The sequence below is a fragment of the Dasypus novemcinctus genome, chromosome 29 (assembly GCF_030445035.2).
Source record: "Dasypus novemcinctus isolate mDasNov1 chromosome 29, mDasNov1.1.hap2, whole genome shotgun sequence".
In the NCBI taxonomy this organism is placed as follows: Eukaryota; Metazoa; Chordata; class Mammalia; order Cingulata; family Dasypodidae; genus Dasypus; species Dasypus novemcinctus.
The window spans coordinates 769,361-796,685 of record NC_080701.1 but is presented as its reverse complement, the minus strand read 5'-3'; the positions used below and the strand labels follow the sequence as shown (position 1 = coordinate 796,685).

Sequence of the window (27,325 nt, the reverse complement as noted above, 5' to 3'; positions counted from 1 at the left end):
ATCTCAAAGCACCCATCAAAATTTCAAAAGGGCCCTCAAGTATTTGGCAGGTCCATACCTCATACTGCCTGAACAGCCAGTGCTCTTGCAAGTAGAACATCCACAAGATATGCTCTCTGATATGAGAGCAATTCCTTTAACAGCTTTGCGCAGTACTTAACCAGCTCTCAACTAGATGCTTAGTGATTCTAGGAGTTAGGTGCTATGTTCTAAATCACTTGAAACCATGTTTGCTTCAAAGTGAAATTGTGTAGAAATGCAATTAATCATCCATCTATGCTTCAGGCCGCGATAGTAGAAGTTTATTTTGTTTTAAAATAGATAGGAAAGGTTCTGAAATCAAAGTTCTTTATCGACGTGCCTATGAGTGTTTGTGAGCACGTAGCTGCGAGGTCTGTCTCGCTGGCAGGCATTCTTCTCTCCCAAGTGCCAGTGCTGAGTTGAGATGGACAGGTGAGCTCTCAGCAGTGCCCTCAGCCTCCCTGCGCTGAGCGTTCAGCTCAGCCACAGTGCATGCCTACTGACCGTCTCCTACGCAACTAGCACCCAGCTGCATGTGAGAGGATGTAAAAGAAGCATGCGGATGGCAGTCTCCCACGTGGGGATATAAAATACTCAGCTACAAAACCATTGAAACAATAAGTTAATAAGAAACCAATCACAGGCTTCTAAAGTGCTAAAAGAGATTAGAGCAGGGAAAATCAAACAGTTTGACATGCCGTTCTAGCGCTTGGCCAGGGCTCTGATTCTCCTAGAACAGGCCTGGGAAGCCACCTGATACCTAAATGCAAGCACCTGTGCTGGTCACCTGCTCTGGAAACGCCTGTTCTGAGAGCCCACCTCTGTTCTCCGGTCAGGGAACACGGATGTGGCTCCAGCACCAGGGCAGTGGGACGTCCTGCTCACAAGACTTACCTGCGAGGAGGCCCTGCGTCCCCCCCACACCCACCCGTTTGCTCGCTGCTGGGTCCTAGTCGCCCCCTTGGCCCTTGACCTACACAGGGACTCTGCCCAGAGGAGGGGGCAGAAAGGAGGCTGAGGAAGCACCCCCTGCCCCTCCGAGTCCCTTTTCCAAGTGAATGAAGCCTGTCGGAGCGTGGAGGGGACGTCCCCCAGGGGTGCTCTAACGGTGCTTGACGCTTCTCTCCGAGCCAGATCGTGGTGAACGGAGGCTCCGGGGCCGCCAGTCCAAGGAGCTTCTCCCGGAGGCCGTTCTCCCCGGCTGCCTACTCCCTCCCGGCCTCCCTCAACTCCAGCGTCATCATGCAGCACGGCAGGTCGCTGGGTAAGTGCCCACTCATCCCCATGCCAGGGCAAGGCCTCCAGTGTGCCTCCCAAGAGGGGGCCCCGGCCGGACGCCACCCCCTTGCCCGTGCCAGGGGAGCAGGTGCGCGCCCAAAGCCGCGCTGGGGTCGCCAGGTGCCAGCTGTGTCCGCGCCTGGACGCGCCGCAGGAGGTGTGAAAGCCGGGGGCTGGGGAGAGGGGGCGCAGGTGGTTCCTTCCCTGGTGGCGGATCCGTCCGTAGCGGGGGCACCGGGTTCATTTGTGGAATAGCTTTCGTGCTAGAAAATTCTTTTGGTGGAGAGAAGAAGGAACTGTGCCCCAGGAGGTAGTGAACCACTGGCGCTGAATTTATCCAGCTTGAGGCTGGAGGGCCGTCACTGAAGCGAGCCAGAGACGTGGTCCTGCAGTTCTATGTGTAGATCTCTTAGCCCCTTAGAGACTAGGTGAAGAGAGATCTCCATCTCTAAAAGATGAGCCCATTTGTCCAGAAGGTGAGTGTGCGCTGTCCTAGAGCCTTCTGGTCATAGACCCACCGTGGAATGGCGGGCACACATTCACGTGGTAAAACGTGGTCGAGTGGCCTAGAAAGTGGCACAAGAGGCTCCTGGACAAACCTCTGAGATGCTGAGCAGCAACAAGTCCTCCAGACACCTGAGGCCAAGGGGGCTCGAGGGAGGCGGGTGGTCCTCCAACCCCAGATAGCTGGCACGGCTTCACCCCGAGGCCCCGCACTCCCGTGCAGTCACCCACCAGCAGGTGCTCTGCTCGCTGCGCGCTCGGCTCCCGCTGGCACGAGGTCAGTCGCCCACCAGCAGGTGCTCTGCTCGCTGCGCGCTCGGCTCCCGCCGGCACGAGGTCAGTCGCCCACCAGCAGGTGCTCTGCTCGCTGCGCGCTCGGCTCCCGCGGGCACGAGGTCGGTAGGTTTTAAGCGGTGCCGTGGGGCTCGTTAAGGAGAAGCCGCTGTGCTTGGGCCTTCTCTAGTGCTGCTCCAGGGATCTGACGCCGATGCTCTTTTAGGGCATAAGAAACGAGAACTTCCTGGTGATGAAACTTTACCCTTTAACAATCAGTCCTATGTGGAGTATTATAACGGAATTTCACTACACCTGAATTATTTACGGAGCTATGCATTATCACAAGTTATACTACCCCGGGCATTTTCACAATAATGATTATCAAAGCCTTTCTCCCATTGCCTGTTTTAATGTTCTCAGGTGTATCTCTCCCACCTCTCCCAAAAATACAAGTATCGGACTGTAGACAGCCTTTGATTTTATGCATACCACTGGATGGATTTTGCAAATAAACCATGTATTTTGGAAAGAAATACCCTGTATAATTATCAAGCAAATGCCAATTGGCTAGTGCTGAGTTATGTCCCAAGGAGAATATACTGGCCTGTCCTAGCCTAGAGGAACTTGGTGTTCATTTGAGGAAAAAAGATAATGAGCATTTTATAAGAGAATATAAAATAAAGGGTGACTTTGTGTTATTTAAGATAAATTCATAGAGTCCTATGAACCCTATATGAAGATAGTTAATATTGTTTACTTAATTGGGGACTTTGCACATAATTGGCACTCAAAAAAATTTGTTGCTTGACAGAAATACTAGCCTCATGTTTGCCCACTCAAATCCTTCTTAGAAATTAATAGAAAATCAGAGTCAAACATCACGTTGTATCTTAGCGTGGTGTTGCTTGGAAAAGATACTGCTTTTACATGCAGCAGCACATGAAGCGATTTTACTCCTAGCTTTATTCAGTCTTCATCAGAAACTGACTGGAAATGATTTTCTGTTGAAAATTGAAAATAAGCATAATAATTGTAATAGTAGTAAATATTCTAATGGATTTTTAGCTTACAAAGACTGTATCTCTAATTCTTATAATAATGAGTTAAATATTTAAAAACATTTAAAATTGTTATGAAGAATATTAATATATATGCATATGTTTTTAAAAGTGCATGTGAGAGAGAGGAGAGACAGAGAGGGAGAGAGGAGAGAGGGAGGAGAGAGGGGTCATTCCCATCCGGACATCAGGACTTTCGCAGCCACACATAAAGAGAACTTTCGGGGGGAAGAGCTGCCAAACTAATGTATAGCAATATATCCAAATTGTCATTCTTCATTCCCAAAATTTTGAAATTAATTACAGCAAAACAAGAAGTTATATTATCAGTTGTACAGATGAACAGTAATGTTGATTTTCATATATTCCTGTGAAGTCACAGTCATCAGAATATAGAGAGCACACATGTACTCAGTGGCTCATAAAAGTAACAGGACAATAGAAACATAGTAAACCTCATCTACTTTATATCCTTAGGGCAATATTTGTCCTCAAAGGGCAAAGCATCATAGTTTTAATATTTTAAAGTAAAGGCAAATGTATCAGATCATGTTAAAATTAATTAAAAATTTTAAATAATTTTTTTACATAGTTGTGCACGGTCCCTGGGCATCACATCCATGAAGGTGACTCCCTGGGCATCACGCACAGGTTCACGGGGGTCCCTGGGCATCGCACACATGTGCACGGCTCCCGTGTCTCACACTTACACTCGGATCCCTGGACATCACACACATGTGCACGGCTCCCATGTCTCACACTTACACTCGGATCCCTGGACATCACACACATGTGCACGGCTCCCTGGACATCACATCCATGAAGATGACACCCGGGCATCATGCTTTGCACACATGCTCACGGTCCCTGGACATCACGCACATGTGCATGGCTCCCTAGGTGTCTCACACTTACACACGGCTCCCTGGGCATCGCACACATGTGCACGGCTCCCTAGGTGTCTCACACTTACACACGGCTCCCTGGGCATCGCACACATGTGCACGGCTCCCTAGGTGTCTCACACTTACACTCGGATCCCTGGACATCACGCACAGGTACGTGGCTCCCTGGACATCACATCCATGAAGGTGACTCCCTGGGCATCACGCACAGGTTCACGGGGGTCCCTGGGCATTGCGCACATGTGCACGGCTCCCGTGTCTCACACTTACACTCGGATCCCTGGACATCACACACATGTACACGGCTCCCTGGACACCACATCCATGAAGATGACACCTGGGCATCATGCTTTGCACACATGCTCACGGTCCCTGGGCATTGCACACATGTGCACGGCTCCCTAGGTGTCTCACACACACGGCTCCCTGGGCATCGCACACATGTGCACGGCTCCCTGGACACCACATCCATGAAGATGACTCCCTGGCATCCCACACAGGCACATGGGGGTCCCTGGGCATCGCACACATGCTCACGGCCCCTGGGCATCTCACGCTTACACCCGCCTCCCTGGACATCACCTCATTGTGTTCCACCACACTCTCTCCCCAGATTCCGCCGAGCCATACCCGCAGCACGCGCAGTCCCTGGACGGCTCGACAGGCAGCTCGATGCCCCTGTGCCGGTCCTCGGAGGAGGAACGGAGAGTGACCGTCATCAAGGCGCCCCATTACCCAGGCATCGGGCCCGTGGATGAATCCGGCATCCCCACGGCAATTAGAACGGTAGGGAACCTTGGGGCACAGCATGAGTCACCGATGGCCTTGCACCGCGAGCCGATGGCCTTGCACACCTGAACCCATGGCCTTGCACACCTGAACCCATGGTCTTGCACCACGAGCCAATGGCCTTGCACACCCGAGTCCATGGCCTTGCACACCTGAGCCCTCCTACCGTGAGGGCTGCCCGTGGAAGCCTCAGGAATAGGGTGCTCTGTCAACACAAAAGAGAGCTGCCGACTGAAAATAAGTCCATGTTTTCTCCATTTTAGTGAGAAGCCATCAAAACTGAGATTTTGTTAAATGATAGATGATGTTTATTACCTGTTCTCAAGGGGTGTGGGGGCACTGGCGAGCCAAGCGCGGGCTCTCCTGACTTGCGTGGCACATAAGCCAGAGATTCGTTTCTTGGGATGGATGTGTCGACACCAGGACTTTGGGGCCGCGAGCTGGGAGTCGGGAGGTGAGATGCTGGAGGGCGGGAGCTCAGGTCCTGGAAAGGAAAGGCTGCTGCAGGGAAGGGCAGTTCCGGTGCCCTCTGCATCTCTGCCGGCTGAGGGCTCCCCAGGGACGGCAAGTGCGAGAGCCGGTTTCAGCCCTGCCGAGGCTGCTCAGTGTGCCAGGGCAGCCCCTTCTGGCAGAGCGCAGCAGCGCGGCGGCCACAGAGCACAGGGGCAGCAGGCGCGGCTGAGCAGTCCCCTGGACTCCGGAGGTCGAGGCAGCATGCGAGCGGCAGCACCTGTGCAGGTGAAGCTTGGGGGAGGTAGAGAAGGCTTCCGGCTGGGGGCACTGCCTGGCAGCAGCACGTGGGGGATAGGGGCTGCCAGGAGGGCCCCCTGGCATGCAGAGCTGGGGCGGTGGAGATGCTGGCAGAGGGAGTAATGGGAAAGACACCCCAAAAGCAGAGGTACAATCAGAAACACTCGGAAAGAACTGAAGGGAATGTGTGGAGGCTTCCTTTCTCTCTCCCTGAAATTGCATATATTATGTGGGGATTATGTTCTACAGACAGAGTTTAAAATGGACTATTTTAGACATCTGCATGGGAGTTAGAAGCCAAAAAGTAAATCTGTCTAGCAGTTGTTGGATTGGGGTTTTACACTCTTCGATTGTGGGAATGCTGCAGTGTGACTAATTATTAAGTCTTAAAAAATCTATGTGGAACAGCGATGGTTATTTTTAAGTGCTAGAAAAAGTTCAAGGACTGTGACAGATTCTTTACCTTAGGAAAATTGCATGTTTCTGGTAATGGTCGTTTTTGTTTGTTTCCTTTTAAAACTTGATTCCGAATAGTTAAAATTGAAATGTTTTTCTAGTAATGTAGGGATATAGGTATGGTGTGTAATTGTCCACCTTGGGGCATAGCGTATACACAAATTAAAACAACACTAATTCTAGGTAGTTGTGGATTCTGAGTGAAAGGATTATACCTGAGACCTCTGGGTGTATTTTTAAATCAATAACTGACAAGTACAAATGGCCATGCAAACCTGGTCCTTTTTTTTTTTTAATCCTTAAGACATAATTTCCTTAAATAGCAAAGCTGTGCTTTCTTAGTTTTTAAAACGGAAAAGCGAGATGCTGTGGATGGTTTGTGAAGTTAAAACAATACTACCATCTTTATATCTCTCGTCTAAAGCCAAATTCAAAGCCTGTTCAAACATGTATAACCAAACACATACACTAGACATTTAATGCTAGTTTCCCTTCTCTGAAATCGATAATAAAATATAAGCAACACAGAAGTTCCTTATAAGGAACCCTGATCTTCATGTGCACTTGTGCTCTTATTTAGAGCTTTAAAACTGCAAAGAAAGCACAGGTCTGTGAAGGCTCTTACTCACATTTACTATTTTTCAGCCCTACAGAGTACATCCAAGTTCAGCTGTGTTTATAAATGTTGAGACAGGCCCTCCTTGAGCCACAGCAGGCCAAGAATCTCCAAGGCCGTTTTCCTTTCTCATCCATGGAGAAAGTCATGGTTCTCAGACTCCACGTTGGCTCACAGTAGCTTCAGCTCAGGGTCTCGACCACACACGCGCAGCGTCCCGCATGCCATGTCAGAGGTACATTCTCAATAACAGCTAGTGCCTAGGAAACAGAAAAGTAGCAGAAATTCTAGAGAGCCGAGTCAGCAAGCTGCACCTTTGAGCTATTTCAGGGGAGGGAAGCCGCTTCCCAGAGGGGCTCCCCCGGGAGCTGGACACCCAGCTAGCCTCTCGCTGCCGTCGTCAACAGCAAAACCACCAGGGCTCAGGCCCTGGGGGACTGTGCGATGTAGGGCCTGCTAGTTCAGAGAAAAACAAGATTCTTTTCTTCTCGCTCTAATATCACACTTGTCTGAGAATTTTCAAAGCTGAGAAGGGTCAAAAATAGAACAGAATAACAACTGCCTACTGGTGTGTAGAAAATATGCCTCTTTTCCCTCGTTGGAAATCTCTGCCATGTCAAATCTATGCAGAGTGCTGATATGTTGCAAACTTTAGCAATGTAAAAGCTTGGGAATGCTCTGTCTGTATTATATAAAACTACTGAATAGTAAAATACTAGTACTTATTGTCCATCCAAAATAATTCTGAAAGGTGCCTACAAATGTAAAATTCTTCAAGCTCAAGTAGATCTCTATTTTCTCAGTCTCAGTATTAGGCCTAAGAATCTCCACAATGGTACTTTAAGAAAAGCACCTTTAAGTGCTGAGCGTGCTTCTTTTAGAAAGGGATGTAGGGTTTTGGTGTCCCTTATACAGTTTCGACTCCCCTTTGCCTACCACTGGGCTTTTCTCTCCTGGCACCTCTGTGTTCACCATATAAAGCCGGCAGAGGCCTGGGGCTGAGGCCCCTCCACCAGGCCCCATCTGCCAGGACAAATTGCCATATACAGTGATCTAGCCGACGTACGGGGCTTCCTCGTTGCCGTGGACTGTGGCCAGGTAGGCCTGGAAAACATTTTTGCACAGTTATGTCTTGCTTAATTCTGAAAAGGCGATGAAGCTTAATGAAAGAGCAGTTCTTTTATGAAAGGAAGGGTCCCTTAAAGATACGGGTTCTGCTACACTGAGCCCAATAACAGCTAGACGCCGACTCCATCCCTGCGCCCCCTCCCGCCAGCTCCGTTTGCCTAATTAATCCACGTGATGACCGCCTCACTGTGCTCACTCGGAAGAGCCTAGAATGCTCAGCAAAGCCACGGAGTCCGTCAGGTCATTGATATCTGTGGCGATGATCAGAATCGTGTGTTCTTAGATGTAGAACAAAACCCTAAATGTCCAGACGGAAAAACGTAGTGTCCACCTCTCCAAAAGAAAAATTGGGATATAGAATCTAAGCCAAAGTTCAGCCTAGCAAGGACTAGGATATTTTTGTGGCATTCCTAACAGAATATTTTAAATCACGAGGGCTGTCTTGGAAAATCTAGTATATTTAGTAACTGTCCATAGAGTGATCAAGTTTCTTGCCCAAGTAGCTTCTGGAAGAGCCGGGTCCAGACCGGGCAGCCTCTACACTCGTCTCATTCCACAGGCGCTCGCTGTTCCCCTAGTATTAGTGCTTATGGCCCAGGCTTGGTTTTAGGTCCTTTTGTGTACCTTATCTCATTCGTTTCCATCGTAATCTTATGATGTACATATAATTTCATTTTATAGAGAAGAAAATTGAGACTCAAAATGGTTCTCTAACTTGCCCAAATGCAAATCACTAAACGACATTAAATGGTGAGCAAAGGAACCAAGATTTGAGTCTTGGATGACCTGGCATTAAGGTTTTCTCTCCACTGCTATTTCTATTATGCCAAAGGCTGAAGCACATAAGGGGTCTCTACCCTCCAGGAACTTACAGTTCAGCCAGGCAAATCCATATACTTATACAATTTATTATCACATTAAAGAAATTGCAAAACAACATCTACGTTTCCAGCTTTACTGTAGGACTGTGGATTTTCTACTATATTTGGTATTTTAGTACTTAGACTCATAAATATCACATTTATTTTTCTAAGTCGACACTGATCAGAATAGTTTGAGTCAAAAAAACATTCACTAGTTAATTCTAAAAACAATACCTTGAACAGAACACTCAAAAAGTTTTTAGGATAAAAAGCAATTATCACCAAAAGAAATTAAGCAAGCTATTAACAATTATTACTTTCATTCAGTGAATTTTTTACAAATACTTTTGTGCAAATATCAGCTATCTAGTGTCAGGATACGGTTATGATTTAAGAAAAAAAAACAAATCATCTCTTGTTTCAACTGTGCCTAACGTCAAACCAGGGGCAATATAGTTACAAGCAACGTATCTATATTGCTGACATTGTCATCATGTAACAAGAAAGAGACAGAGAATTTTACCACAGAATAGAAGTGTGCTTAAAAAGAGAAACTACGGAGAGAAAACCATGGAGGAGTCCTGTTTATGTGGAACCAGCTTGTGACTGTGACCGTTCTCTCTTGTAGACGGTGGACCGGCCGAAGGACTGGTACAAGACCATGTTCAAGCAGATCCACATGGTGCACAAGCCCGGTGAGAGCCTTTCTGGTTTCTGAACCGACCCTGAGGGCTGAAGCACAGTGCCGAGACCCCAGCCCCCTTCACGGCCCCCCGTGTCTTCTCCGTGCTCCTCTCTCTTTGCCCTCTTCACATCATCCCTCAAATCCCCTGTGCACCTGCCTCCCGGGCAGCCAGGAAGCCGCTGCCACGGTGCCCTGGGAGGCATAGCAGGTGCTCTGGGGTCACCCCTGGGTCTCCCGCACCCACAGTTGGAGCAGGGAGTCGTCTGCTCATTGTTCCCAGCCCTGCGTGCCTGAGGGGCTGCTCAGCCCCTGCCAGAGGTCTTAGGCCCCAGGGAAGGAGTGCCTGACCCCCAGGAGGCAGTGAGCAAGGCAGGAGGAAGAGACTGGCCAAGAGCAGGGGTTGAAAATACAGAACAGTGTTGCGAACGAGGAACTCCGTTGGTTTCTAACAAATCTCTCTTGTTTCTCTGAAGTTCTGCTCTCTTGCTATGATACGGTGAGAGACTCTGTATTACCATAATATTTGTGTTTCATTTTCTAGATGATGACACAGACATGTATAATACTCCTTATACGTACAATGCAGGTAGGATGGGTTTCCTTGCTTGCACTGAATATTGTTTGCTCAGCAGTGTTTGGAAGAACTATACAATCCATTTTTCACCATTCTGTAATTCTGAGAATCCTTCTTTTTTTTCCCTTTACTCAGAGCATGCCTAACAAAAGAATTGGTCTTTTCTCATGAAAATGAGAACTAATGCAGTTTTGCCTCATTCATTCCCACTGTTAGTTGAGTCTTGGCTTCAGGGATTTTTAACCAAAGGGAGAAGGATGGTGTGAGGGGGCAGCCATCACCCTCAGTGCAAAATAAGATGAAGTTCTTTTATCAGTGGAGAGAGTGGCTGCAGCTGCACAAAGTCTTTCAGACACCCGGCTGCAAAAACAAGTCAGGCCAAGTGCTTCCTGGCCGCGTTCATGCTTCCGCTCCAAATGCAGCGTCGCTGGACGGCGCCTGTTCTGACTCCGTGACCGTGACGCAGTGACACAGCAACGCGGCTAGGTCACAGCAGCTGAGGGGTGCCTGCAGAGAGGGAGGGGCTCTTGAGTGACGCCGTGGCCCCCCACAGACCCAGCCAGCCTCTTCTTGTGGCTGTCCTTTCTTAGGGCATCCCCAGCCCAGGCAGCCCCCAGCTCTGGCAGCCCCCAGCCCAAGCAGCCCCCAGCCCCGGTAGCCCCCAGCCCCGGCAGCCCCCAGTCCGGGCAGCCCCCAGCCCCGGCAGCCCCCAGCCCAGGGAGCCCCCAGCCCCTGCAGCCCCCAGCCCGAGCAGCCTCCAACCCAGGGAGCCCCCAGCCCCGGCAGCCTCCAGCCCAGGGAGCCCCCAGCCCCGGCAGCCCCCAGCCCAGGGAGCCCCCAGCCCCAGCAGCCCCCAGCCCCAGCAGCCCCCAGCCCCAGGGAGCCCCCAGCCCAGGGAGCCCCCAACCCAGGGAGCCCCCAGCCCCAGCAGCCCCCAGCCCCAGGGAGCCCCCAGCCCAGGGAGCCCCCAACCCAGGGAGCCCCCAACCCAGGGAGCCCCCAGCCCGGCAGCCCCCAGCCCCAGCTCCCAGCTGCAGCTGTGCCCTCACCTTGGTCCCCTTCCCAGCCCGGCCTCAGAATGGCAGGAGCTTCTCCCTTCCTGGAGACCAGCCCCGAGACCCTCTTCCTGTTAAAAATGTTGCCACTGGTCTCCAGAGACAAACAGGGGAAAACAAATATAACAAGACCAGCCGGTTGCAGCCCCCCCGTTTGTAGGGCCCAGCCCCTTGGGTAGCAGGATGTACATCTGAGCTTTTATTCCTGAGGACACACACCCCATACTCACCTCCTTTATTTGGCCTTGAAGGTCATGTCCAGGAAAACAATAGGTGTCTTTTCATTTGTCTTGGAAATTTGCATGTGCCTTCCACAACAGCAGAGAGAAAACAGACTCAGGCCAAAGGATGCAGGTTGCAGGCCACTCAGACCTTTAATCACTTTTTTTTAATATTAAATTTTGTCTCACATTAGGAATTAGTAAATTGAACATTAATCACATATTACTTGTAGGGCCTGTTAGAGAGAACCTGGTTTTTTCTTTTACTCTGTGGACGAAGCCACGGCAGCCAGGACTTCCTGTTCTCCTTAGCCACCTCCGCTGCCCTGTGGCTGCACTTCCGCTCCACTGTTTGTTCCTGTGCCATGCCTGCCACCCTCTTCCCCACCTGCCCCTCCTCACGCTTCAGTGCCAAGCTGGTCACCTCCATCTCATACTTTCCTCCTTCGGCCTTTATCAAATATTACTAATTATGCCTAACCATCATTCCATGTGTGGCTCATTTCCCAAATGCGCTGTTAGCATGTTACGAGTTTCCAGTGCCTCACACAGCACCTGCTAATCGTTCAATATTGTGTTTGGTTGTAATTAATGTCTCAGTTTTCATATGTAAATCAGAACTTTGAAAGTATTAAAAGATATTTGGAAACAGTTCTGTTAAGTAGTTTATTGTTCTTCTAAAACCTTAACTACTATGTTTTATCAGTTTGTATTAGCAAGGAGAAAATCTGCTGAGTAACTGTAAATTTATTCCTAGTACCAGTCAGATTATTACCAATTCCTGATTAACTCATGAGTATTTACTGCAATCAGTGCTCATGTATCGCATGCTAAAGAATATGCCTCGTGAATGTGCTTACTGACCATCATTTCGGGAGCTGGCCGATGTGCTGTTAAAACGGGGCCCGCCTGGTTTCTTGTCTGCTTTTCCACGCAGGCCTGCACAGCCCCCCCTTCGGCGCGCAGTCCCACCCTGCGGCAAAGACGCAGACCTACAGGCCCCTCTCCAAGAGCGTCTCGGACAACGGCTCGGGTGCCTTCAAGGACGCGAGCTCCCCGGTGCCTCTCCACGCGCCGCCCCCCGTGCCCCCGCTCCGGCCGGGAGACCGCGCTTCCATGGAGAAGTAAGGCATTTCCCAGGAGTGGCCCATAGAGCTGGGGAGAAACGGGGCCCAGGGCGTCCAGCAGAGGCCCCAGTGCTTGCCTTAGGGAGATCATGTACCTGCGATCCTGTTCCCGTACAGGTGGGCTTTGGATTTAACAGAGCGGAATTTGAGCCCTGCCCTGCACGTCTCACCTATGTGAGCGGAACAAGTTACTTCCATTTTCTAAAACGCATTTCCTCTCCATATGGGACTCAAGTAGAATATGTCTTATAGGGTTGCTGTCAAAATTAAGTGATAGAATACGGGGAAAATGCTAAACCTCATACTTGGCTCATAGTGAGCTCCCAATAAAGGTCATCCAAAAGTGGGATTACTAGTCATAATGCTAATTTAAAAAATGACACATTAAAGTGTGCTTTTAGGGGAGCGTGTGTAGCTCAGTGGTTGAGCACCTGCTTTCCATGTACAAGGTCCCAGGTTCAATCCCTGGTGCCTAAAAAAGTATGCTTGTAAATATTGTGGTGTGAAAAGTTCCTATAAAAATATTGCAGTGGGGAAATGAGTATTAGTATCATCTCAAAAGTCTGCTGGAAATGAGTCACAGACAGACGCTTTTAACTAATGTCTTATTTGGTTTATGAACAACCTTTGCTTTCAAAAGATATTTTTGGGTACCAGAGGGAAATTTTAAAATAATAAATCCAACATTTCCAATATGAGGAAACTGAAATTTAACTGCCTAGTTTCAAACCTGTCATACCAAAGGAAGTACATGTCAATTATTTCTGTTTATTTGACCTCTGAAACACATTTATTGTCTAAAAAGTAGAAATTCTGCTCGTGTTACTTCAAATCTAATTTAGGTCACTGTGGTATCATGAACCAAGATTGTATAAGTGTTTGCTGCAATCTCAGTAGAGCAGGTCAACACGGTACATGTGTTGACTAAACAAGGATATAAGAATTACTCGAAACTAATACTCATTGTTAGGTCTCTCTCCATCACACCCATCCCAGAAAAATCATTTGCAACACCCCATTGTACCACTAAGAGCACCTGACAACCATAGAAGACACCACAAAAATAGACACATCATGTCTGAAGGGATTCTCATTTTAATAGCCAATCTCCTCATGATGGAGTATATGTTTAGAAAGTGTGAAGTCCTAAAACTTGAGAAATAGTTGTCTAGGCACAATGGTATTTTTGCTGTAAAAATAGGACCAAAATGAACTCACTTAATTATACCACTTCTCCTGTGTGTTTAGTAAAAATAAACTCTCATTGAGAAACAATAATCTCTTAACATTTTCTAGCTGGCTTTCATATACATGTCTCAAGTAATCTCAAAAGCCTTCTGCAAGGAAAAAAAGGTTCAGTGTTACTATTGGGTATTACAAGTGGAAAATCTGACTGAGAAAAAAGAGGTTTGCTGAAAACTAATCCTTAAACTTAGCAGAAAGCCAGACTTGCCTCTAATTCTTCTCTCTCTTGGAGCACATCTCTTTTCCACATGCAGTAGAGTCAGAATTCCACACCGTTCCACGGAGTCAGAATTGCACCCCATCTGTAACCAGAAAATCCTTCCACAAAAATGACCAACCCAGTGGAAAAGCCTTCTTCTTTAGCTCCCACTACCCAGAAAATCTTTATTTTCTAAGACCATCAAAGGCGGTCTCTTAGAAGATATTACTTCAGGAAAAAGAGCCAATTCCAAGTTGCATAAGTAGACAGATGTAGAACTCTGGCTTGTCAAGGCTGACACCAGCGAAAGATCTTCTGTGCCATGCAGCTTGCTCCTGCATGTGAAAAATTAAGTGAGACTTTGTGCTTTTCATAGAGAAACTTTGATGCTGCTTGCAAAATAAACAAGGCCAGATGTGAAGTGTGTGTTGGAGCTAGCCTGATGGAGCAGACCGCCACTTACTCTAAACACAAAAGTATGCAACTGCCATTAGTGGACCAGGGGTTTACTAGAGGGTCACTGGCTGCCTCCAAACCTTGTGTGAGCTCTGAGTGAGCTGCAGGATGGTCTCGGAAAGAAGGAAGGGAGAGCGGGGGGGTGGGGAATGCAGCTGTGGACTAAGTAGACTTAGTATTATTCCAGCAATGGGAGAACTTGCATCATTGATACAAACGCAGTGGCCACCAGATGTTCTGAGGGGAAGGAGAGGGATGAATAATTGTAATATGGGGACATTTTTGGGACATTGGAGTTGTCCTGCATGTCATTGCAATGACAGATAAAGGCCATTATACATTTTGTCAAAACATATAAAATTATGCTGGGCACAGGGTAAACTATAATGTAAACTAGGGTCCATGGTTAGTAGCAATGCTTCAATATGTGTTCATCAATTATAACAGATACACCACACAATAACAGTAAATGGAGAAAGTGTGGGAAGGGGAGGGGCATGGGAAAATATACACCCTATATTTTCGGTGTAACATTTATGTAATCGAAATCATCTTTAAAAATTTTAAAAATCATTGTGTAAAACAAAACATAAATGTACTATCTACAGACTAGTTTTTATCAGAGATTTTAAAAATCTGTGCTAAGTCCAACTTCAAAATCAGATAGTGACTAGATTTATTTACCTGCTTTTGAAGTATAATTATTGTTTTAATGCATAGTTTGCCATTGATTTCTAGGCATGACTGGGATCCTCCAGACAGAAAGGTCGACACCAGAAAATTTCGTTCAGAGCCGAGAAGTATTTTTGAATATGAACCTGGGAAGTCATCGATTCTTCAGCATGAAAGACCAGTAAGCTTTCGCCCTTGAACAGAACGCCAGTTCACTAGCCCTCCTGGGCAGATAAATCTGGATTTTCTATGTTTTAGCAGTTTTGTCACAAAGGTCACTTATTTATTTTGGTATTATTTAGAAATCAACTGTTTATTTTGTATCATGATTTGTGCATTTTGTCTCAGAATGTAAAGATGCACTCTCAGATAAATAGAAAGACAGGTAGATAGAAAGAGGTCGACAGAGAGGATTCACTTGCACGTAAATATGGCTGTACTTAAGCATGGCCATGAGTTCAGTTTTTAAAAAGGGGAAAAAACCCTTGTAAATGCAACACGTAGTTGCTAATCTGATTTGCTCATGTGAAAAACCAGTCATTAAATTCCCCAAAACACATGGACCAGGCTGTTCCAGCCCTTGGTTTCCATGTTGCTTTCTTAATATTTCTTTGGTTTATGGGGAAATCTTCCAAATGTCTTTTTTATAACAAGTTGTTTTAATTAATTCTTATTGACTCCCTCTCAGGTCACCAAGCCTCAAGTTTCCTGATTGATTGTCAATCTAATGGATCAAGATTACATTTAACCTTGCAGCATTTTTATTGCAATTATTTATATTCTAATCACATGCAAACAAAAAACGCTTGCCTCCTCAAAGTCCGATTTAACAGCTAGGCTCTGCCTTGGCCTCTGCAGTTTTCTTTTCCCCAAGAGTTGCTCCCCTGTGAACCAGTGCTCTCATGAGCTCTTTGAAATTCTGTAGTTCCTCTGCACCGCCACCAAAACCAGCTTCCAAAGAAGCAATTGATGTCATTTGCATTTAACACAGGTCCTTGCCTTAAAAGAATTTTAGGTGTCAATGAACAGGAAAGAGTGTTTTCTTTGTCAGCCCATTCAAGAGTAGTCAAGAGATCACATCAGCATTGTGTATCATGCACCACAAGCCCTGAAATTCAATTTGGAAAACTGCCTCACCACTCCCAGCAGGAGTGTCCTTGATTTTCTTTAGAGCCCCATTTTTGAGTTTGTGCTCTTGAGACATAATTCATACATGATATTTATTTAAGCTTTCTTTGCCTTTCCTCAAGTAACTCCTTTTAGAGTACAGGACTTCACAGAAAATCTGAGTCACAGAAAATCTGAGAGAAATAAAGAAGGACCACCACTGATTTGTAAGCTCCAATGCAAACGTGTAGCACATTAACCAGGTTGTATGGTTGAATATCATGATACAGTGATACTCGGAAACTGTGAGGATCAGATGCAAGTGAACCACGATGTCACCATTACATAAAATCAAAAAAGCCAGATAAGATGGCAAAATAATGATCTCAGATTTAAATGTAGACAGCAAAACTTTATTTCTTGTTCTAATAACTTATGAGACTCTTAGGAAGCTGGACCTTGTGATTACACTGGAAACAATATTGATGTTAGACGCTTCCCCATCCAAATATGCCTATTATTTACTCATTCAGCATTTATTGTGCACCAGCTATGTGCCAGACATTGTACTGGGTATTAAGGACACAGTGGTGAAGAAGACATAGCCTCTCCCTCACGGGCCTTGAGCCTGTCATTTAATGTCTATGGCTAAAACAGTGGGACCCTGAAGAATCCTCAGCCCCTCGAGAGCTCATTTGTGGGCTCCGTCGTGGTTCCTGAAATTCCCTCGTTACTCTTGCTTTTGGGTGAGAGCTTTGAAGACTCTCAGTTTAAAAATAGCTGTAATAGTAATGGCAGTAAGTGTTCATCTTTACTGATGAGCTCACTGACTCATGCCAGGCTCCCTAATAAGTAGCTTATGCCTTATCTCGAGCAATGGTCCCTACACCCCTACAAAGTAGATTCATGACTTTCTCGTTTTGCGGGTGGAGAGACCAAGTCTTACTTTACGAATCTTTGCCCCAAGCTCGTGTAGCTGGCAAGGGCTGGAACCAGGAGCTGAGCCAGAAGACTCATGTCCAGTGTGTTGGCCACTAGTGAGCAGCTGCACCAGGACTGCTGCGTAGGACACACATTGAGCAAGCAGTCATTGTCACCTCAATTTATTCTTGAGCAGAATAAGCTAGTCTTTTGATTATTGTAAATTAGTGTATTCAATTTGCTTTACCAGAATCCTGGGCCCTGAGCAGCTGGGGCACATTTAAATGGGTCTAAGAAGGATAGAAAGATCTGGAGCATGGATGTTGCTGAGTATTTGGGGTCTGAAGGTCTCTCTAGCCACAGACTGGGAAAGCCAGGAAAAGAGAAGTGGAAGGAACTTGGAGAGGTGGAAGGAACCTGGAGAGGTGGAGGAACCTGAGGTGGAGGAACCTGAGGTAGAGGAAACTGGAGAGGCAGAGGGAACCTGGAGAGGTGGAGGAACCTGGAGAGATGGGTGGAAGCTGGAGAGGTAGAGGAACCTGAAGTGAAGGGAACCTAGAGAGGTGGAGGAAACCTAGAGAGGTAGAGGAAACTGCAGAGGTGGAGGAAACCTGGAAGTGGACAGAACCTGGAGAGGTGGGTGGAAACTGGAGAGGTGGAGGAACCAGAGAGCTGGGTGGAAGCTGGAGAGGTGGAGGAACCTGGAGAGGTAGAAGGAACCTGGTGAAGTGGGAGGAGCTTGGAGAGGTGGAGGAGCCTGGTGAGGTAGAAGGAAATGAGAATGGACATTCAATGGAGGAATGCAAGGAACCAAAACTTTGTTTGCCTCTTTAATAGTTGCTGAGAACCAACCTTATACAAAAACATGATTTGAGCTAATCATTTGCATCATTTTGGCTGGGCTTTTTTTTTAAATTATAGGACTGCCCTACTGTTTTTAATTAATCCTGTGTTCATTTTGACTAGCTCTACAAATCAGAAAAAAACACTGCTTTCTGCAAAGTGGTGTTGCAGAGACCAGCTCTAAATTGATGCAGTTTTTATAAACCTGGAGTGACTTGAGGCTCAAAGCCTGGGGGTGGAGCTCAAGCTTGCCAGGTGCAAGTCATGTGGCAGCAAATAGACAATGAGCACTTGAGGTTTTACAAATGCACTAGCATGTGTCTTTACTCCACGGGATGTTGTGGATATTCCTTTGCTCGTCTTATTTGATTTTCATAAATTATACACAACAGCTGGGAGATCCCTGCTGCTCTTGAATTCCCAGGTGGCACCACTGTCTGCCCAGCGTTCCCGGTGCCATCTTGGTTTCCTGTCTTCCTCAGTGATCTCCAAGCCCCTTGGTGAGGTGCTGCAGCCACGCCTCTCTCCTGGCCCACCCTGTCTTGTGCCTGGATGGCCACAGCCGCCCGTCCCCTGGGGCTCCGGCCACCACGAGGGTGCCCTTTATAAAATCTTCCCGACACTTCTTCCCGGCCCCCACTGTGTGAGGGTAAAATCCGAATTCCTCAGCACAGTTTACAAAACCCTTGTGATGTGACTCCTCCGGTCTCTCCTCTTCCCATCCTCCCCGCTCTGGCCGTGCAGAGCGCTCCGCTGCCTCCTTGCTGGCCCTTGGCACGGGCCAAGCCCTCGGCCAGAACGGCTCCCCCACGGCCTCTGCCTTCACTGGGAAGGCTTCACCTCACCTTCCAGGTCCCGGCCTGGACACTCCCCAGCCCCCCACATCCCCGGGTCCAGAGCGCACCCTGCCGTGTGCCCCTTGCACCTGCACTTCCCCCACGCTGCGCTGCCGCGGCCTGTGGACTTGTCCACCTCCCCCACTGGCCTTCCCCAGCCAGGCCTGGGCCTGTGCTCGTCGCGCACCACAGAACTGACGGCAGCTGAATGAGCTCAGGGTCTACCCGGGCAGCCAGGGCTGAGGCTGGCGAGGGGCCGGGTCTCGTTCTGCTGCTTCTCTAGGAAACCGCGGCTTTAGGAACTGCGCTCGCCCTGCTGTTGGAATAAAAGGCCCCGGGCCCCGCCCAAATAGGAATCAACGCAAAGGGCTTGATGATCCTCAACAGACGTATCACGGTTCATCTGACGACAGGTTTAGGCATGTGGACCGCACGGGCCTTAGGCTTTGACCTCCAGTCCCAGGAATTTATCTCTGACTTGGCCCCAAACCTGAACCATCTTCCCACAATGTATCAATATCATACTTATTCCATGAGACAATCACACTCCTCTCTCCTGGGATAATATTAATAAAAAAACTTTACATCCCATTTGATTAGATGTATTTGTAGGTGAGCCACATTTTTTTTTTTTAAAAAAGCACTGTTTAGGGTCTCTTTATGTTTGAAAAACTAGAAAATAACACGAGGGTAGTATTTTTCCCTGCAATAAGTAAACCAGCACAGAATGATAGAGGCAGAAAGAAATAACCTTTGGAAGCAATGTGCAGAGTTGAAATATAATGTAAAACTTCCATGAATTCAAGTTTCTTCATCAGTGAAGATTGTCACTCAAAGCTTAAAATTTCAAGAGCTTCATCTGATTGCATGAACCATGGAGAATTACCCCAACTACCAATGTTTATAGCATTTATTGTGAAACCACAATAAAGAAGAAAACATGGCAGCCAATTCCATTAAAGCTTAGACTCTAATGAGCATATATTTTAAAGAACCAAATTACATTGAATAAGAATGCTGAGAACAGGAAAGCAGCTAAGTATTTTAAAATTTATAGGAGACACAAAATGTTAAAACTACTCACCCTCGGTAGCGTTTAAATGAGGATCATATGTGATTTTTAGTTTTTGTTTTTCTTAAGCTCTTCCTCTTACACTGATGACACAAAACTTGTCTTAAGCAGAGATTTGCTTTTTTTCCAAAATGAGAGGGGAAAAAAAGGCTAAAAAGCTGCACAGCAGCATCTCTGCTCCGCCTTTGACCAGTGAGTGGAGGAGCACAGAATCTCTCCTTCGTTGATTTTTAGCACGTGTATCTCTGATTGGAAAATTTCCCACGGTGAACACAGAATAATTTTTCTTGCTCCTGAATGAGCTTCTGAGCTATGATGTGCCTGAACTCAAAGATGCTTTCAAGGTGCGCGTGAAAGGGCTGAGCCAGTGAGCTGGTGTGCGAGAGCCCCTGGCTGTGCTGAGCCCTCAGGCCATAGCCATGGGCGTGGACAGGCATAAGAGGCTGGACGGCTGCAGGACAGCAGAGTTGAGGTCAGCCAGAGGGAGAGGACTCAGCTTGGCTAGGATTCCTTTCCCTTCCGTGTGCTGCTCAAGGGCATGCCTTGAAGGGCATTCCAAGGTTATAGATTACCAATTATAATTTGGGGAATATTTTTGTCTGTTAATATCTATTGTTGTGGATTCCAGATAGTTGCCCATTGTAACTACAAATTAAATTTTTGATCTACAAAATCATGATTTATTGAAAATTGTCATTCTAAGGTATGGGACAGGCCGATAAGTTTTCTGCTTCCTTTTCCATATTCTTTTTAAGTACTTTTATTGAGATATATTCACATCTTTTCCATATTCTATCTTAGAATGTATTTCTAAAATCAGGTCTTAGTGTATGCATTTGTTATATAGTTTCCTGAAGTGAAGTTGCAGTAGCTGGTAAATGTACTTCCTTGTTTAGTAATTTACTGCCCTGCATTCTTCAAATGTTCTTTAAATAAATGTGCTTCCTCCAACAGAAATTCCCTTCTCCACTTAGCAAAACAAAATATATTACTTGAGAGCAGAGATTATAAAACCAGGAATCAATAATATCATAAGTAGGTAACATTAGAAACAATGTGGAAGAAAATGCCTCCATAGACAAAGCAAAAAAATCTGGAAGATTCTCTCTACTGTCAGTTACCCTGAAAAGCAGCGTCAGCAGAACCATTCCATGAAAGAGTTCTTTGCCGTAGCGATCAATCTAAATGATAAGTGGAGAAAAACAATGTTTCAGTGGCATCAAAATCTCAATCATTACTTTGGCAACTATTGAATCAAATGTGGGTGAGTAGATGGGAAATGGCAAATTAGTCCCTAGAATATTTTTTTTCTGTTACTTCTGCAATGTAAACTGAAGAAAATATTGACGTAAATAAAGGAAAACACATCAAGATTCACACATCTTCCTGTATATAATACTAAGATTCTCACCTTGATTTTTATTTTTTGTATAAATAACATTCTAACAGTAAGGCAAAATAATATTTTTAAGCAAGTGAAGAGCAGGGAGTCTGAGTGCAAAGCACCCCTGTGGCCTTCTCTGTATGTGTAAATTTCCTTGCTGTGCTTCATCAAGCCCTGCACTACTGCACAGGGGAACTGCTGGATTCTGCTTTTATTACTTAGGATCCTGTTGAAAATATGCCCAGGGTCTCTACTCAGTCTTTATAATTATAATCGCCACATATTCTGGATAACTTAGGCCCTTTCACTATTTAGTCATGATGTCTTAATCTTTTCTATCACTCTCTGTAGTTACTGTTACAATCTTTTATTATAAAACATTGAAATAAAATCACACCTCTGAAGACACTTCGGGTATAATCCATTATATAGACAATGCATCATTAACAAAATAGTGAGAACTCATCAACTCAATAGAATCCTGAGAAAAGCTCTTGTCAAAACAGTTCCTTTGTTTGAACATGGAATATCCCAAAGCTCCCAACGCTGTGAAGGCGGAAGAGCCTTCCTGCCAGACCCAAGATGTGGGCACTTGGGGAGGTCCTCGAGTTCCTTGAAGAGCACTTAACAGCTCTGTCCAAGTAGATAACAGCTCCTCTCTTGGCCAAGGCGAATGGCTCTTGGGGAACTGGAGCTTGCTTTTTTCCTGACTTAAATACCGTACAGCCGAAGGCACCAAGTTTATTTAGTGTCTTGAGATAATTATCAAAGAAGTAATAGCCCACATATAGTACTTTAAGCATCCAGGTTTAACATAAAATGAACAGCCTGCATCAGTCCCATCAGGCTTGTATTATTTTAAAGCACAAAAGCTATCGCTGGTAAATGAATGCCATGTGTTTGATTTTTCAATTGCTGAAGTAATTGTATGTATTTTCTCAATGTGTTTGCATTTTTCCATTTATGAAACATTAAATACAATGTTCAGAAATCTCTGGAAGGGAGCAAGTCAATTGCAAAAATTGACTTCTCCCAATTAGAAAGGAGGGGTTTTACACCACAGCCCCACCGCACCCCCAGCCCCCTGTAGGAACCCCACCCAGACCCCCCTCCAGCTCCACATGGACAGGTGGCAGGGGCTGCTTGGGTCTCTTTTCTCCTCTCCCGAGGGGCTCCTGGTCTAGTTCTCCCCAGGGGCCCCACCTGGGCCAGGTGCCAGATCCCACCTGGGCCAGGTAGGGCACCAAGCGGCGCTAGCTGGCTCCCGGCAGGGCCATCGAGAAACTCCACCTAACGAATCAGTTCTCCTCCACCCCTCTTTGTTGCAGCCCCCTCTCCCAACACCTCCGACAGCTCTTCCAAGGAAGCCTGTGTCTGTTTCACCACTCGGAGAAGTAGCTGGTAGCCCTTCCCCTCCGCCCCGGCGGTGCGTCCCCGCAGCGAGCCTGGGCAGCTCGGCCCTCTCTCCCATCGCGGTGAGCGCCTTCCTTCTTTACCTTTGCTAATGCCTGTCGGGAAGTTCCCTGTATCCCTGGCTTGGCAGGGACTTGAGGAGGCATGGCCAGGGGCTGGCTACGCGCCTCCACCCTGCTGCCCCTCTCCTCCCTCACCCAGGGCCCCGTGTCTCCATGTGACAGACCCAAAGCCTCCCAGCACCCACAGCCAGGCTCTCCCCACACTTGCACCTGAGTCATTCGTCTGCACACCTAATTTGGCTTAGATATCCATTCTGGAACTGCTACTGGCCAAAACAGGCAGGACATTGGGGTGACTCACCAGGAGAGCTACCTGGAGATCACTCTAGAGGACCAGAGCAATGGGGTGACTCACCAGGAGAGCTACCTGAAGATTACCTTAGAGGACTGGGGCAATGGGGTGACTCACCAGGAGAGCTACCTGGAGATCCCCTAGAGGACCAGGGCAATGCGGTGACTCACCAGGAGCATACCTGGAGATCACCCTAGAGGACCAGGGCGATGGGGTGACTCACCAGGAGAGCTACCTGAAGATCACCCTAGAGGACCAGGTGATGGGGTGACTCCCCAGGAGAGCTACCTGGAGATCACCCTAGAGGACCAGGGCGATGGGGTGACTCACCAGGAGCATACCTGGAGATCACCTAGAGGACCAGATGATGGGGTGACTCCCCAGGAGAGCTACCTGGAGACCACCCTAGAGGACCACAGGTGATGGGGTGACTCCCCAGGAGAGCTACCTGGAGACCACCCTAGAGGACTAGGTGATGGGATGACTCCCCAGGAGAGCTACCTGGAGACTACGAGAGGACCAGGGTGATGGGGTGACTCACCAAGAGCACCACCTGGAGACCATCCTAACAGACCCTAACCCCCTGGCATGCTATAAGTTTGCCTGTTCTAGTTTTCTGTATTTCATGCATCCTGCTAAGGGGAAAATTTGGTGGAGAGAGGAAATAACTTAAGTGCTGAGTGGTTCCACTGAGGCTCACCTTCATGTCTTAAGTTTGCTCATTTAACTTTACTTCCCTGCTCTCTCCTGCTGAGATTTGTTGGATGAGTCGTGGCGTGTTTGCCTGTGGGTGTGTGGGTGTGTTTTCGTCCCCCACGGCATTTCCCTCACTTAGCTCAGTGTGCCTTTTCCTTCCCTTTTCCTTCACATCTGCCTCCAGACTGATCGCATAAATCCTGATGACATAGATTTAGAAAATGAACCCTGGTATAAATTCTTTTCAGAGCTGGAGTTTGGACGCCCGGTAAGTGAGGCTAGACTATTAATATGAGAAAATTAGGAGAATGTTGCTTGACTTGTAAAACGATCACTACCAGAAGAGAGAGGTGTCATTTAGAGAACAAAGCCTGAATGCATTATATATGCACAAATTTGTTGTAGCTTGGTCTCCTGCTACTTCCGTCCTGAGTGGTTAAACCCTACTCAGACACCTCCTTGTAGTTTTCTTTACCACTAAATCGTGCATTATGATTATACTTAAGTAATTGCAATTCCAAATATCGAGGTGGCATCTGTCCTGGTGTATTCAGGCAATCACTGTAGCTTTATGGAAGATTTGTGTTTGTTTGCAGTCCTCTTGGTCTAGTTCACAAAGAAGAGCCCGGTGATGGTACTAGCTCTGCGAGGCTGCTCCACTGCCCGTGCTGGGAGGAGCTGGTCCTGCGCTCGAGCAGGGCCCGAGGGGCGGGCACGGTGCCCAGGCAAGCCCATGGCAGCCACAGGCAGACCCCGGCTGTCAGGTAGAAAATGCTGGTGAGCCAGAACCCCCAATGGCATGTTAGGGATGTAAGGAAAGGGCGGCCAGCCCCGGAGCCCCGAGAGAATGCCTGGAGAGGCGGCCTCATGGAAACCGTGCCGTCGGGTGGAGCCAACGCGGCCTCAGGTAGCAACCCCTCCTGCTCAGGAGGTGCACCTGCCAACAGCCATGCCTCGACAGGTGTCAGATACGGGTTGTATTCCTCTTATTGCTATGTCTTAATTTTAAACTTGTAGCATACCCAGCTTACACTGCCCAGTAGTTTTATTACAGATTTACAGACTGAAATAGTTATTTTACAGTATCATTTACTGATTTATATAGTCTCGTACTGATCATATGTTGAATACTGGGTGGTTTGGTAGAAGACATGGGTTGAGTCATTTTATCTTATTGAACTGAATCAAATGTGACTGTAAATGAATATAAACAAAAGAATTTTTCCTACAATTCGATTACCTAATAAGAAGTTTCCCCCTCCCCATTTCCCCCAATTTGTCTCCCAGTATAAATATAAATGCATTTTATTTCAGAGGGAAAATTTTCTCCAGCTTTCTATTAAATGTGTTGTTATTGTTGATTAGATAGTTTATAGGGACTGTAGCAATTTCTGTTCTAAGCCTAAAATATTATAGGTGTTTTCTCTAATCATTTGCAGCCATGCATAGAGACTCACCAGCATGCTCTCCACTTGCTCCTTTATTGTTTCTTTAACATATTCGCCTTCCTCTGGGGGTAGAGACTGAGTGCTATTTTTGAGCTGATGAAATTAGTTCATAAATACACTAATCGAATCATTAGCAGTCCGCCCAGTGCTTGGGAATATTTACAAGCCTGCACTCTCCCCGGGCTGCCCCCGCTCCATCGCTGTCCTTCTGTGCGGAGCCGAGGCTGTCGGCGCTCGATTTCTAACTGTTGTCGCCTTTTCCACATGTCCACCTCTCGCGGCCATTGACCCTCCACTCCACCTCTGCACCTCTGCTCTGTGGTGCCCCGACACCCAGCCTCCTAAAAAGGCTCTGGACTATGTTCAAGAACATTCTTCTGGTGTTTCCAATGAGGTAAAGAAATTCTCTCTTTTTCAGATTTCTCTGTTAGGGACTGGGGCTGTGATCCTTAACATCCACGTTTACAACGCACTGTATTGTCTAAGCTGTGACTGAAAATCTGTCTGGTGTCATCGAGTTGTTCTTAGCATCACTGCTGGAATGCTGATTACACCAAGGCTGCTGGCTGTTTCTGAAATCATTCCCACCATGACTTCAGCTAAACTATTCAATACTGTCCTAGCATTCAGCCGTATGATTATTGAAAATCAAGATTATTCGTCAAATGCGTAGATGAAATACCGCTTTTGATTAGACTGAGCAAAATACTGACAGAGGGCTTCTCAGAGCCATTTTACCATCAGGTTTTGAGGTCCAGATAGGAGTTTAGATTCTAAGATAATAAGACGTTTGTGTGTCACATGTTCCAAACCTGTTTTAATTCTTCCCATTCTCTAAATGCTCACCACCAGTCCGGAGCAGGGCCACCCGTGCCACAGACACGCCTGGTCCTGCTCAACACAGTCAGGCAGCCACTATAGTAGATCATAACTGGCTGGTGAGATGAAATTCCTTTGCCATCTCTTTTCAAAAACGCTTATGACAGCTTGTTAGGTGAAAATGTATGCCGGCCTATGTAAATTTTTATTTGAATCAGGCAGAGTAAGAAAAATATAGAAACTATCCGTAGCCAAAGACTCTTCTCCCTGCTCTTTGCAAACAAAAACAGAAAATTATTTTGGATAGCAGATTTATAACTCATTAGAAGACACAGTGTTTTGCTAAACATCAACTTTATAAAAACCCTGTCTATAGGAACTGTTAGAAGCAGCTAGGATAAGAACAAAGTTTTAACATAGTAATTGCTCTGTGGTTGTAAGTGAATTCAATAACACTTTAGCTAGTATCTTATTTTCACTTTAAATATTTAACTCATTTGAATATGTGCAACTAGAAGACAAAACTGTTAGTACAGCCGTGTGGCATCAGGTGTCACCGACAGGTGGTCGCCCCTGGAATTGCAGACAGAGGGTCTTGGAGAAAACACCCAAGTTTGTAAAGCTTCAGTTTGCAATTCCAAATTATTTCCCCTGTTGTAAACATCAGTATGTATGTTCAAACAGGGAAGTGGTGGGAAAATGTAGATATTAAATAAAAGTAAAATAGAGTAATCATTGAACGCACTCCTTTCTAATGTCTTTTGTTTGGCAACCAGGCCTACAGGCTGGAAAGAGTCTGATAAAACAAGAAATTCTAAGCTGTGTGTCCTGTTGCCCTCACAGCTGAAGAAAGGGTACCAGTTCAGCTTATGAACAGTCCAGAATTTCCTTTGAAAATCATTCTAGGCAGATATTTCTCTTGGTGTATTTCTAGGATGCTTTCAAAGAGTTATCAGTTTACTGAGAACTGAAATGGAACTTCAAGATCTCCATGGCCAACTCCTTCGTTTTTCAGTCAAGAGGAGTAGGCCCAACAATTTTAAGAAATATGTTAAAAACACTTGATAAGGTGGTAGCAAAGAAAAAACAAAACAGTTCTCTTAACCTTTGCTTTAGGACAACTTCCTTTATGCCACAGTTTAGCACTTCCAAGGATAGAGAGTTCATATCTGTTGAAACAAAGATTTACTTAATGCTATTCCTTGTTAATTCTCCATTTCTATGAAATGAGTGCCTATGATTAGCAATACACAACAATTCTTGGGCATAAAAGTAGTAGAAATTCATTTCTTTGCGTTCTACGGTATTACGGTAGAAGCAGGAAAATCACATAGAAAAGCACTTTGCTGATGGTGAACCTGATTTGCCCTTATGATTGAAAGGGGTTCTCCTGATTCTAATCGCATACGAGTCATGTTACTAATTCAGCTTTGTGGTTTTTCAGAGTGTAGGAAGGAACACTTGACAAGGCATCTGGGTACGATCGTTCATAACCTTAGGGCAAAAATAGTGATTCATTATCATAGTGTTTATGGATTTAAAAGTAACATCATT

General features: G+C 46.5%; 1 protein-coding gene across 49 annotated transcripts in view; it reads left to right on the top strand.

Moving 5' to 3' along the window:
- The window catches only part of SORBS2 (sorbin and SH3 domain containing 2), a 206,868-nt gene that overhangs the window by 135,957 nt on the left and 43,586 nt on the right, over positions 1 to 27,325 (top strand). For 17 of the 49 annotated variants that reach the window (XM_071212588.1, XM_071212587.1, XM_071212604.1 and 14 more), the window contains 6 exons: positions 1,156 to 1,285; positions 4,656 to 4,828; positions 9,273 to 9,339; positions 9,871 to 9,915; positions 12,117 to 12,303; positions 14,945 to 15,059. In XM_071212588.1, the coding sequence (XP_071068689.1) occupies positions 1,156 to 1,285; positions 4,656 to 4,828; positions 9,273 to 9,339; positions 9,871 to 9,915; positions 12,117 to 12,303; positions 14,945 to 15,059 (717 nt within the window). Of the gene's footprint in view, positions 1 to 1,155; positions 1,286 to 4,655; positions 4,829 to 5,461; positions 5,570 to 9,272; positions 9,340 to 9,870; positions 9,916 to 12,116; positions 12,304 to 14,944; positions 15,060 to 22,369; positions 22,517 to 23,688; positions 23,773 to 25,289; positions 25,347 to 27,325 lie in introns of those variants that run through there. The other 32 variants (XM_071212599.1, XM_071212598.1, XM_071212575.1 and 29 more) reach the window with 7 other exon arrangements.